The sequence below is a fragment of the Barbatula barbatula genome, assembly GCF_947034865.1.
Source record: "Barbatula barbatula genome assembly, chromosome: 7".
NCBI classification, from domain to species: domain Eukaryota; kingdom Metazoa; phylum Chordata; class Actinopteri; order Cypriniformes; family Nemacheilidae; genus Barbatula; species Barbatula barbatula.
In genome coordinates this window covers 7909869-7924126 of record NC_136770.1, presented here as the reverse complement: position 1 = coordinate 7924126, position 14258 = coordinate 7909869, and the positions used below count along the sequence as shown (strand labels likewise).

Sequence of the window (14258 nt, the reverse complement as noted above, 5' to 3'; positions counted from 1 at the left end):
TCATTGTTTACATATTTTAACATGACAAAATCATCACCAGAAGATCATATGAACACAGTTCCATAATCACGATGACATTACAAAATTTTATTCATATTAAAATGCGCTTAATAATTATAAATTGAAACCTTTGATTTAATTGCCGTTCTGTCAGTAAAATATTAAAGATCATAAATAATATAAAATACATTTTCATCCACATGCTTGTATTTCATTCACACTACAAAAGACAGATAAGGGGTACTCTTATATTTAAACCATTGTGGGTTGTCCTAACATTTTCCATGTCCACCTTCAATTTACAGGTCACATCCCCCATTTACTGGCATAGTAGGGAAAAATAAATAAAATGGGAGTCAATGTGGGATGAGATCTGTTTGGTTACTGACATTCTTCCGAATATCTTTCTTTGTGTTCATCAGAACAATGAAATGTATACAGGTTTGGAACGATCCGAGGGTGAATATGACTGAATTTTACTGCAGAATTTTTGGCGAATTATCCCGTTAATATAACCTTTTCGATACTATTGTTGAAACCTTGTTAAGAACATGAGGTCAACACATCAAAGACTATTACTTAGACTATACGTTTTTTTTATAATTTTTTTCTTTTTTGTACAGTCCTTATAATTGACCTTTGCATATTTCAGTTCAGCACTGTGAGTTTCGCACTACTTTTGGCTTTCCCTGTGTTAAACTGGACCATCCCGCTCATGTCACAGCTGGTTTTTCTGAACATCAGCTTGTGGAGAGTTCCTCGGTTTTCTATTCGCACATCAGGTCCTGACTGCAGGGTCTCCCCGTTCAAAGTCCAGATGGGGGGCTTGACGATAGTCACGGACACTTCACATTGAAAGCAAGCTGGTTCAGGAGCCCGTACCTCCACATCTTCTAGATTATTTTTAACTTGGATAGACTGGGCTGAGAATTCAAACAGCAGAATAATTTAATGGAATTCATCTGGTCAACCACAAACAAACTGAAATATTGATCTGATTCTCACCTTCAACCAGTAGCTTTGCTGTTGATGTGTGCTCTCCAACCTCAATGCTATAGGTTCCTTCATCCTCCAGCACCACCTGGTGGATGATCAGTTTATGGTAACAGCCCTCTTCTGTTATTTCCACGTGTTCTGTGGATTCTAGCTCTTCACCCTCTTTATACCAAGTGACGTCACACCGTGGGGATGACACAGTGCATTCGAGAATGACTCTGTGTTTCTCTAATGCTGTGCGATCCCTAAGGGGACGGACGATGCTTGCAGGGAGCTCTGTTAAAAGATATTGGCAGTAAGTAAAGTAAGCTTTTAAATCATTATAAATGTAGAATTTATTTATCTTTGAGACATCACCTTCAACCTCAAGATGAGCAATCGACTCGATTTGCTTGGAAACGAACTTTATCTCCCCAGAATCGTCTGCCTTCACATTGCATATAAGTAGGAAGTGCTTTGTGCCTATTGAAATGGAGAAATGTAACTTGTTAATTGTAAGAATGACTCAATAACAAATAAACTCTTATTTATAAATGCAAGGAAATAAATAGGCCACTTGTGTAATTGTGATACACTAGGGCAGGGGTCTCCAACCTTTTTGTAAGCGAGGGCTACCAAAATATCTAAAATCCTCTAGAGGACGCTCACAGAACCAAATTCAGTTTTCTTTCAGAATATCTTTGCACTTGAATATATTAAAGCTTATAACACTTGCTAATAATAAACTTTCATGATGATGTAGCACTTGGCTGATCGGTATAGTCACAGATTTGTCAACTGTCTTGAGCATTATTGGTGAGCCCTGTGTTTAGCGGGCACCTTACAGAGTTCATGCGGGCTACCAGGTGCCCACGGGCACCACGTTGGAGACCACTGCACTAGGGTATAAAATCCATTGTAAGATGTGGGAATTACAACTATGATTAAATAATGAATACAATTAAGGAAGAAAAATGAATGGAAATGTACTTATGTAATGAAATTACATTATTTATGTTGATTCTATAATAAATGTGACCTCAAAATTTCAATTATCTTAATATCAACATTTTATCGTTACATGAGCTAAGGAACAATGGATCAGAATCATTTTACAGCACAGCAGAAATAAAAAGTTCTGTGGTGGTTTTTATTGCTATTAAGTGCTTTGGGAAAAAAATCAAACTAAGTGTTACCCTGGGGGTTCCCCCCACCAACTGTCCTTACCCTCTCTACGAGTTTTAATGGTGCCGGTTGGACGTATCCTGCTGCCATTCTTGTACCACTCCCCAGGCATTTCTTCCATAGACACCTCACACATAAAAACTGCATTCTGGTCCTCCTTAATACAAAGATCCTTCAAGCCAGTAATGATCTCTAATTCACGTTCTGGGAATAATATGGGGAAAATATCAGTGCAAATATGAGTATTTTTGGTAGAGACAATATTTACAGGAAAGAACCTTGTTTTACGGTCTGCCTTGACCTAGAAGTAAGAGGGGGGAGATGAACAAAATCTATCACTGTCTCAACAACCTTTGTAACTTGTTCAAATCTTATCAATTCAGAGTACAGCTGCAAACCCTTGAGCAGGACATGAAATTCTTAAAGGGATAGTTCACACAAAAACAATGCAAGTCAATGGGTACCACCATTGTCTTTAAAATCCATACACATTTGAGATGACACTTACATTTGTGAGAACTAAACGCCTCTTCAATAGAATTGAGAGAATATGTAAACAGAAAGTGTCTAGTCTAAACTAAAATCCCCCCAATCAGAGTTGAGATGTTGAGTGTTTTAGTCTTACCATAGACCTCAAGTTTGCAGGAAGAGTTGAGATCACCAATGTCACAGCTATAAACGCCTGAGTCACTGATGCTGGACTCCATGATCTGTAAACAACGCTTACGTCCCATGGAAAAAATCCTTAAAGCCTTGGTTGATTTAAGTTCCAACCCATTCTTCCAGTCAAACCAAAAAAAAGATATGTTATAATACATTTAACACATAATATATACACTTCTGCCATTTTCTATTTTTTTATTGTACTAGTCTGTGTCCTTTACTGGAAAGCACATTGGTCAGCGGCAGTTGAAATTAATTGTTCTATATAAATAAATTGTCATTGTCAATATACAGTACATTTAAGAGTGCACTGTGGATTTGCCATTGTACCTTCTGCCATTTGACATCCGCATTTTGCCTAGACAGCTCAATCTCCAAAGTGACTGAAGACCCCTCCTCACACCTGACATCAGACAGCCTCTTAATGATTATTACTGGCGTTTCTAAGAAATTAAATCAAAACGTGTGTTAATATTTAGCCCGTAAATCATGTGATGTGAGATCTTCAATCTCTTAACAACATCCACTAAGCAATATGAAAGCAAGCTCTTCAAGTTCTGGAATTTCGTGTGGTTAGAGGTCAACAGAAGACATTTTTGTACCCACCTTTCACAATTAGCCTGGAAGTTGTTCTCAGACCTTCTCCCATAAAGACAATGCTACCCGAATCCTCCAGCGTGAGGTTGGAGAGAGTGAGGCCGTGTACTCGTCCGTTGGAACTAACGCGAAAGGTGTTACTTGGTTTGATACGCAGACCGTCTTTTTGCCACACGCCCTCCACATCAGCGTGCGAAAGTTCCACCTCAAAGGATGCCGTCTCTCTCTCATACGTCTCAACGTCTATCAGCCCCCTGCGTATGACAATCTTCCTCGCTGTAAATATAAAAAGAATGAATTAGGTCAAGATAACAAATATTGTTGTTAAACTGTCATTTCATAATAGATCAAGCACTAAAACAGTATGATGTTTCGTTTCTAAGCGAGTATAGATACAAAGAAATGGTATATCATGGTGTTGAGGGCTATTTTATATGATCAACTCAATGATCAACTTACGCTCCACGTTGAGTTTGACCTGCGTACGATCATGAAGGGTCTCACAGCGATAGGTGCCTCGATCGGACAGGTTAAGGTTAGAGATTGTCAAGCTGCGTTTACAGCCATTCTGAATCAGTTTATGTCTGGGCCCTGGCTGGATCACCACCCCCTGTCTCATCCACTGCACTTCTCCAGTCTCCAGACCAACTTCTGTCTCCAACGTAGCCTCTCCGAACTCCTCAGCCATCACTGCATCCATTCTTTTGGTAAACAACACCTGTGCATCTGTATAAAAAGTCAAGCCGGTACCAAAATGAATATACCATCATTTCTTGCATGCACTTAAAAAACGGAATTCAAATATATTTTAAGATAGTTAAATTGATTTAATTTAGGAGGGTATTCAAGCTTCTCTTATCCATACAGCCAAGTAGGAGATATTCATCTTACCCTGGACCTTGAGGCTGGCTTTAGATATGACACCCTCAGCCTCTGCTGTGATTCGGGAAGAATCCAGATGCTGGACCTTCCGGATAATCAGACTGTGACATAAGCCGTTCTGTTCGATATAGAAGCGATCACTGGGATTGATAGCTTCTCCGTCCATGAGCCAGACCAGCTGAACATCATCAGGGGAGACCACACACTTGAAGGTAGCATCCTCACCCTCCATGACTGTAGTATTGCGAAGCTCTGTGAGGAATTCCACCACACGGGGCACTGCAAAAGAAAAACTGATTCTGATACTACTGACATTAGCATCTTTTAACATGTAACTTCCATATGTGTTTTACACTTACATTCCACCCTTAATCTGGCCCTGGTACAGTCATCTTTGGACTCACAAGCATACTCTCCGGCATCTTCTTTGGAGATACGATGGATGGTAAGACTCCTCTCTGGCCCGTCGGCACGGATAGAGAAGCGACGACTGGGAATGATCTCCACTCCATCCTTAAGCCATTGGACATCTGCTTTTGGCTTGCACACCTCACAGCGTAGTGTGACCATACCATCTTTATGACCCACCGTGTCAACCAGTGGTTTAACAAATTTTATTCGCATCTCTGTTAGGAACAGTCATATGACAAAAATGAGAGTTTATAACATAAGTCGGGGAGGAACACGATAAGTTTCAATAAACTGTTAAACAGTTTCAGTCCAAAAGCTGTCAGTCGGGCTTGCATCTTACATCGTGACAGTCCATTCTGTAGTTTACTTTTAGAATTTGTATTGTTCATCATCATCATTATGTGTAAGGCTTGCACTTCCAAACTCAAAGTTTTGCTTCAGCATGCATTACACCTGTAACAATATTACGTTACTCTCTTGTTCTTCTTATGTTTTCATGTTCATGAAGCAAAAGAGGGCCTTCAGGTACCAACCTTTAACCAATAGGCTAAAGTGCATCCCATCCGTGTTTGCATCACACGTGTACTCTCCACTGTCGAGTCTCTTTAATGGGTCGATGGTGAGAGTGCGGGTCAGGCCCTCGCTGCCTAAGTAGAAGCGTTCTCCACTGACTGGAGTCCAATCTCTAAGCCACCGTACTGGGGCATTTTGTCTAGAAACCATGGCGTTCAGGGTTACAGACTCTGCTTCATAACCAGTGACTAAGTTCACCTCTTCTTTGTTGAGGAACTTAATAGGGGGCTCTAAGAGTACAGTAACGGCATGTCAGGTAGAACATATATAAATATACTGTATATAAATAAATGTTACATGAAATTAGGGTTCCTTTGCTCTTATAAAAAAGTACCTTGAACTTTAACAACAGTCATCATTTTGTCGTCAACAGCATCACAAATGTATTTCCCAGAGTCAGAGAGGAGGAGGTTAGATAATGTCAGTTTCCGGAGTGTCCCGTTGCTCTCAATATGAATGCGCTCATTAGGGACCAATGGTTTATCATTAAAGAACCACGTAATGGGTGCATTGGCTCGAGAAACCTCACAAGCCAAGATGAGGTCATCTCCTGTCACCATCTCCTGGTAATCAGACTCACCAGAGTTTCCAATAATCTTCACCGCAGGTTCTGGGGGAGAGAGATGTTTGTGGAATTTACAGTTACTTTAATGACTTTTGCATGCTTTAGAAACAATATTGGAATACAGAAATGCATGCAGCTCGCATCAACTGAATTCCTACCTTGTACTGTAACATGAAATGAAATCTTATCATCTTTAGCATCGAAGATGTATTCTCCAGAGTCTTGCAGCTCGGCACAAAGAATGACTAAGGTTCTGAAGGTCCCTTCCTCTTCAAAACAAAAGCGCTCATTTTCCTCAATAGGACTGCCGTTTTTATACCAATTTACCTCACTGCTGGCCTGGGACAGCTCACACTCTAACACAACGTCGTCATACAATGCAACTTTATGCTCTATCTTCATCGCATCTTTCTTTAGAATTTTTATCGGTGACTCTGCGTGAAAACAGAGAAAGTTCAAGATGACAAAAATCCCACACAACATGACAAATGTCTTTAAAATGATTCAATATTTAGTGGTTTAAAAGCATACCGTTTATTTTGACAATGAAATCCAACGTGTCATCTATAGCATTGCACGTATATATCCCAGAATCCCTTTGAGTTGACGAATGGATGGATAGTTTGCGAACAAGGCCGTTCTCAGAAATTGTAATGTTGCTGCTCTCCTCCACCTTAACTCCGTCCTTCATCCAGCACACGTCTGCATTATTACGGGAAACCTCAAGCTCCAGGACCACAGGATCACCAGCAAAACTCTCGGTTACACTACCTGACTCCTTGGAGCAAGAAAGCTGTACGGGAGGCTCTGCGATCAACAGAAGAAAAAAAAGCAAATGAATAAAAACTGAAAATAAAAGCGATATTGAGATGTGCAATGTGCAAGACACACTTTGCATTGTTTTGCTGAGTGAAACTAAAAATCTATATTCCCTAACAATGTTCTTGTGTATAGCCAAAATGTTGGTGTCAGAAATGTGCTGAGCGGTCCAATATTCACGTCAAATGCTTCAACTAAATCAAAAGTAAGAAAAAATGAAAGTATATTTATTGTTTTTAATGCACATACTGTATATAATTTGTATATCTGAAAGCTAGATGTCACTGAGCTATCCACTGAGGTATAAACCTACTTCTTAGGACTACAGTAGCCTACAGTAGATAGGTCTAGAAAAGTACATCAATATATTAAATTCAAGATATCTATGGGTCAAGTAAAACAGCACATACCACTCTACACAAAATGTACCTTCTATTTTCACCCAAAACGTGACAGAGTCATCTGCTGTCTCGCATACATATTCTGCAGAATCATCTATGGTAGCACATGGAATCTCCAGTCTGCGGTAAATCCCATCATCCTCCAGTATCAAGTTATCATTCTCCTCTACCTCCATGCCATCACGATACCAGCAGACTTCTGCATCTGCTTTGGATATCTCACAGCTGAGGACCAGCCTCTCAGAACTCAGTATACACAAGTCTACCTCTGGCTCACTGGGGGACACAAAGCGCACTGGAGCCTCTGGGTTTATGATGGAAACAGTGCACCGTGGTTATTGGTAATGTAACACTGCATGTTATACAGCATGACAAAACATGAAAAAACATATAGCTTTTGGAAATATGTTTACAATATTTTATAAGCTATTTATATTATAGTTATTCATAAAAATGAATGAACTGTGATTACATTTTGTTTTAAAACTGCACTGTTACAATTATGTTTTTAAATAAACAATACTTTACATAAATGTAAAAATATTTATAAATCTAAATTTGCCAGGGCATTGGAACAGACAAGACTTAAAGGGATAGTTCACCCAAAAATCATACTCATTTCTTTGTTTGGGTGAACACAGAGAAAGATATTTGGAAGAATGCTTATGACCAAACAGATCATGGACCCCATTGACTACCAAAGTAGGAAAAATGTATTAATAATTCTGGGGCACTTTTGACTACCATTGTAATTGTTCCCACCATTCGTTACAAGCATTCGTCCAAATATCTTTCTCTGTGTTCAACCAAACAAAGAAACTTGTACAGGTTTGGAACAACTCGAGGGTGAGTAATTTATGACATAATTTTCATTTTAGGTGAACTATCCCTTTAATTCAGGGTTAATGTCATTATTCATTTAATTAAGTACCTACCTGTGACAATGAGCTGGAAGAAAACTGAGTCGTCCCCTGTATCACATACATACTCCCCAGAATCCTGTCTGAAAGCACATAGAATAGTCACCATCCTGTATGGCCCCTCGGCACTGAGACGGATGTTTTCGCTTTCCTGGAGCTTCAGGCCATCTTTAAACCACTGAACGTCTCCGTTAGAGCGAGAGAGCTCGCATTTCAGGACGATTTCCTCCGAGACATATCGTTCAATGCGTACGTCATCCTTCGGGTCCACAATTGTAACTGGGTGTTCTGGATATAAGTAAGTTTGGATCATCAGATTACAGTGTATCATGACTATAATCTTTAAACAAATACTTTTTTCAAGTTATCTCTCTTTGAACAATATGATTCTAATTCAAAATGAGTAGCTTAAATTTCAAAACAATATAGTTCTAATAGCTTTAAATTCTAAATTAATTTGAGACATTGTCATATTCTGTAAATGATCACATTGCAGATTTACCTTTAATGTTGACAGAAAACGACATGGCATGGTCGCCTGCTTGGTATGTATATGCTCCAGCGTCGGTAAGCTTGGCTGAACGGATTATAAGTCTTCTCATGGTGCCTTCAGCTTGGATGGTAATATTGTCTGACTGAAGAACCTCAAGTCCATCTTTAAACCAGCAGGCGGGTGCATCTGGTCTTGAGAGTTCACAGGTCAAAACCACAGGGTCCAGTTCCATAGTGTTTTTCTCCCTCTCTTCTTGTGGAACCTCTTTAAATGACACAGGTGGACCTGATGGAAAAATAATTTCTGGTAACGCATAAAACATAATACTCTTCTAATGAGGATTTTCTTTATCACTGTTACAGTACATAAAGATAACTGAATTCCACTGATACATGGGCACGCATGCCAAAGGGAGGATGACATGCTTCTGATTCCATTAATAAAAAGGTTACACTCTCAGATGTCAGGTTCAGGTTAATATGTCATGCCTTGGTAATAAATGAACTCCAAAGGTATGAGGACATAACATGTTAAGAAAGTAGAACAGAAGGAGAATAAAAACAAACATTATGTGTTGAAAAAGAAGTTAATCAGGTTTGTGGTAACAGATGCTCTTCATCGTGATGCTGAAGGTTGACACAAGCCTCGCTTCTTAGAAAAGGAATAGGTAGTGAATTAGAAGAGGAAAACAAAGACAACGTGAGGTTGACAAATACAAATTTGAATGGTTGGTTTCCTGTCACCTGTAATGTCCACCTGAAACACAGCTACATCATCAGCTGACTGACAACTATATGTGCCAGAATCGTAATAATCTGCTGACTGGATGATCAGCGTCCTGCTGTTTCCATTCGTTTGGATTTCTATTCCATCCTGTGGAGAGACAGGCTCCCCATTTCTGAACCAGCACACTTCAGCGTCTGGGTTGGACACCTCACAATGGAGAACTATGGGATCTCCAACCTCTATAGTCCTGTTCCCCTCTGCTTCTGACAGACAGTCAAACGTGAAGCGGGTCGCTACGAGTGTTTGGAAAATGTATGTGTTAGTTTTACCAAGAAAGTTTTATAGACTTATTCTGGTAAATATGGTAAAGAATTAACTTTGAATTGGGGGGGCAAGATGGATCCAGGGGGGCCTTTTTTTCTTCAATCAAACAAAATAATTAATGTTCCAGCATTTTTTAATTCAATATGTTTTTGGTAAATAAAAAATCTAACTTTAAGGTTATAAGTCTTTTTGGGGGGACCACGAAGCAATGCACCCTACACAACGGGGGCTTTTCCACTGGTATAAATTATTTACACTGAAATACAAACACTATGCTACAATGGTCCAACATATGATTGATATTATGTTAAATAATACTGTTGTATTAGTAATGTACAACAAAAAATACTGCAAATGTTGTATATGTGTATGTGTCTATATTTTTACCTTCAACATTCACATTAAATGTGAGCACCTCATCTTTCGATCTGCATGTGTACACTCCAGAATCAGAGTATTCTGCTGACTGAATGACAATCCTCCGCATGAAGTCATCTGATTGGATATGTATCCTCTCGTCTACACTGATCTCCTGTCCATCTTTAAACCACTTAACAGTGGCCGTGGAGTGAGAAACCTCACAATACAGTACAATGGAGTTTCCCACCTCAACGCATTTCTCTGTGTCCATCTCTGACAGAGGTAAAAATTTTACCACAGCGGCTGCAAAATTCAATATGACGAATTTTGTATTAGACAGTCTGTGGACTGGTGGTACTAAAAGTCAGAATGGTCAGAATTGTATCAACATATCACACATGTAAATATTGACCTTGAATCTGTAGCACTGCTGAATCTCGTACACCAGTAGCAATAAAGGTGATCTCAGCTCCATCATACAGATGAGGCACCTGATGAATACATAATATGTGCTGGTTCTTTGACAGAGTTATGGAGAAGCGTTCGCTGTCCTGCAGCTGCATGCTATTCAGGAACCATGTGCCAATCATGGAAGTTGAAAGCTCAATGGAGAATACAGCATCTTCCCCCTCCATGACCACAGCATTCTTCAGAGGGACTTTGATCTTTGGACCGGGGACTGCAGACAGTACAATATGTAAAAGATAATGAGAAATATAAATCATGAATCTTATACAAAGACACTTTATAATATGACTTGGCTTTAATGAATCACAAAACTGCTGCCAACTTAGCCAACTTAGAAACATATCTGAAGTGCTTATGCTACGAAAACACAACGTGATAACATCGTCAGTATGCTAATTAGCACATATAAGCAACTTTCCAAGCAGGCTTAGTACTTTTCATTGTAAATAGTAACTTGGCAACACTGTCCAAGGTATTTAATGGTATAAAGTGTGTGAAATTTTACTCTTACCCAGATGTATTGCTTTGGGAAACTCCACATGGCCACTTCTGCCATATTTATTAAGGCAGCATACACGGAACCTATAGTCGCCCTCACATGGCACACTGTCACCTAGGATCTCAGCAGATGTGCCTGTCTCTGTGGTCAGGCATCGCTGCCACTCCTGAGACCCCACTTCTTGTCGCTCTAGAACACACACTGACTTGGTGGAGTTTTGCAAGTTTGGCGATGGTGACCAGGAGAGGATGGCACCATTTGGACAGTCAGTGTTCATCTGAACACTCACAGGACAAATGGGTGGGCAATGTCGAGCAGCTGAGAGAAAGCAAAGTATGTCAGATTTAATGACAGCTTAATATGCATCAAAAATGAATTTGTTTTCACTTACTTTTGACTCTTAGCTTGGAACTTGTTTTCGATCTGCCTGCCATAAAGGTGATTGTTCCAGAGTCTTGGTACGACGTGTTGACAAAGACCAGGATGTGGGTTTTTCCGAAGGATTTGATGATGGTTTGATGTGTTTCTTTTAACTGCAGTCCATCCTTAAACCAGTAGATCTCCATCTCATCCTCGTCTACCTCAACGCAGAATACTGCATTCTCTCCCTCCATTACCTCTAGCCTCCGTGGAAGCTTTTTCACTATTGTACCTGCCAACCAAAATAATGCAATTATTATTAAATTATATTGTAGATTAATGAAAACTTTCCATTCTCAAATAAGGGGAAAGAATGACCCACCTTTAACTGCCAATTCCGCAATACTCTTTCCACCGTCAGGCATCTCACACAGGTAAACCCCATCATCATCCGCCCCAACATCTCGTATGGTGAGCCATCTCCGTGTGCCCTTCTGTTCCATGTTATACTTATTCCCTTGCTGTATTCTTTGATCTTCCAAGTACCATGCCGTGGAAATTGACTCTTCCGGAACCTCACATTCCAAAACGGCAACATCCCTCTCCCTAACCTCCACATCTTGTAATGCTCGCTTGAAGCGGACTGGTGGCCCTATTAATGAAACAGTGATTATTAACCATATATACTGATTTCATATTGGTAAGTTAAGCAGTTTGTCCAGTGATTTCAACATCTATCTCACTGTAAATACAACAGAATTTTTCAAACATTTAGTAATAACTTATCCTGTATGATGTGTGACATTGAGGCCAAGGTCAGTGGTAAGGGAGCTTCTGAAATGCAATCTCTAGGATATAATTCTTAATACTGCAGGCTTAAAGGCATCCTAGAGAGTGTATGATATGCATGTTGATAGGGTTGTTGTAATGCTGTCACTCAGGAATGCACTGAGCCCCTAGCTTTTCAATGGCTTTTGTCACCTTTCATCACACACTGACCGCTGCCCAGTGTTCTCTGAATACATTGTTTAGTGTCTGACTTTATGGCTAAATATAGTCTTCCATGAAATCAAGAGGCTGTAAGATTATGCAGTGACTCTTACCTTTTACTGACAGGTTCACCGCACTCAATGTGTTTCCCAGTGCATTTGAAGCAGCACATACGTAAAGTCCTGTATCCTGTTGTTTGCAGTACAGCAATTTTAGTGTGTAATATCCCTCTCTATCTTCAAAAATGAGATATCTCCGACCCGGTGCAATAATCTCTCCATTTTTCTTCCATACAATCTCCGGTTTGGGCTTTCCAGTTACATAACAACGGAATTTAGCATGTTTGCCTTCTGTCACAGTGAATTTCTTAGCCTTTGCCACATTCAGGAGAGGCTCTTTGGAGTGTTTGGCCTTTGAATGAACATCTCTACTTTGATGTGATGAGCAGTGTCCATTGGTATAGCCATTTGTCATACTTTCCCGTCTTTGCTCTGGAATGGGCTCCACCAAGAGCACCGCACCAGCCATTGCTTCTCCATACTCATTCATCGCTTTGCACGTGTAGACACCTCCATCCGGGGCTCTTGTTCTAAAAATCTTCAGTTGGAACCAGCCACCATCTTGCTGGCCAACGTGGTAGTGTGCACTCTCGTAGATCTCATTTAAGTGTTTGCCATCTTTCTCCCACACAACCACAGGCAGGGGGTCACCCCATAGCTTACAGGAGAAGGCAGCATCTTCTCCACGGTCTACTCTTAGGGAAAGTGGTTTGATCAGAAATCGAGGCTTATTATCTTGGAATGGGTCTTCTTGGTGTACTTTCTCTAACTGTTGTTGCTTTAATATTGAAATTTCCCGTTCTGGCGGAATCACCTTTACTTCATTTTGTTGTTGTTGTTGTTGTGATGTTGGAGGTTGTGTTTGCTGGAGCTCTTGAGCATCTTCTTCCACTTTAAGGGTAGCAGCTGCATAGGTTTCTCCAATAATGTTCTTGGCTTTGCAAATATATTGTCCAGCATCTTCTACTGTCACTCTAGAAATGTAAAGGGTGTACATTTTGCCCTCTTGGGCAATACGATAACGTCCCTCGGAGGGAATAGGCTCATTCTTTCTCTCCCAGATCACATCGGGTTGGGGATCTCCACCAATTTGACATTTAAGGATGGCATCGGATCCACAGTTCACCAGAACTGGCCGTGGGTAACCGAGCACCCGTGGCGCACCTCCAAAAACATCCATATCTTTGAATGAAGGCTGGTCACTTATTTGTTAGCTTTTTTATCCAAGTTATTATTTGGAATTTGGTCGTTTCTGTGGCACATACATCTGTGGAAATACAAAATATTTAAAGATTTCTTTGACCCCTCAATCTAACTTTTGTAACATATCTCTTTCATTAAACAACTTTTTGAGTTAACCAATGTTGCTTTTGTCATGTCTACAGTCAATCCATGTGATTATAAAACAGTGAATGGTACAAAATGTATAACATGCATAATATGGATGCACATGACCAGATATGATACCCTTAACTTAACTAGTTTAACTAGAAATTGTTTAAAAGTGTATTTAACAGCATACACACAGTATAATCAATAATTAACTATATTGGAAAGTGAAACATCCTTAAGCAATACCCAGTGAATCAGTGCATAACGGAAATCCTCTTACAGCAGTAAGGATACCTGCCCTCACCATTCTCTACTTAAACTCAGACAGCTGGTGCTGTTTATCAGCAGGAAGCATTTAAAATAGTCTGCCCAAATAAAGAGGTGGTGGTCTAGACTTTAGGATAAGATAAAACGTGTGTAGATGATCCACCTACTTTGACAAACAGTCTTAGCTCGCTTTGCTAGATCAAGGACTGAACATCACAATACCAGCACTGACAGTAGTATGATTTCAATGCTGGACAGCTGTCATACAATAACGCCAGTTATATCTTATGAGCCATGTTTTTTTTTTAGTAAGCACGGATCTACATTATGAGTAGGCCTATTTGAACTTGTTTTGTTCGGGAAAATGACTGGATCCAACACAGTGAAGG

The 14258-nt window shown here is 39.9% G+C and overlaps 1 protein-coding gene across 1 annotated transcript; it reads right to left on the bottom strand.

Annotated features, from left to right (window-relative positions):
- Position 1: 1 nt before the first annotated feature.
- Positions 2-13450, bottom strand: obsl1a (obscurin like cytoskeletal adaptor 1a; the record flags this gene model as incomplete). Its single annotated transcript, XM_079461363.1, has 21 exons — positions 2-923; positions 1006-1272; positions 1354-1458; positions 2203-2364; positions 2786-2939; positions 3154-3266; positions 3430-3696; positions 3880-4146; positions 4312-4581; positions 5621-5896; positions 6010-6285; positions 6383-6658; positions 7100-7375; positions 8007-8279; positions 8494-8769; positions 9922-10197; positions 10307-10573; positions 10874-11179; positions 11253-11513; positions 11604-11873; positions 12325-13450. 21 exons carry the CDS (start codon positions 13448-13450, stop codon positions 649-651), a joined length of 6039 nt encoding a protein of 2012 aa, XP_079317489.1. The 3' UTR covers positions 2-648.
- Between the last annotated feature and the right edge of the window lie 808 nt (positions 13451-14258).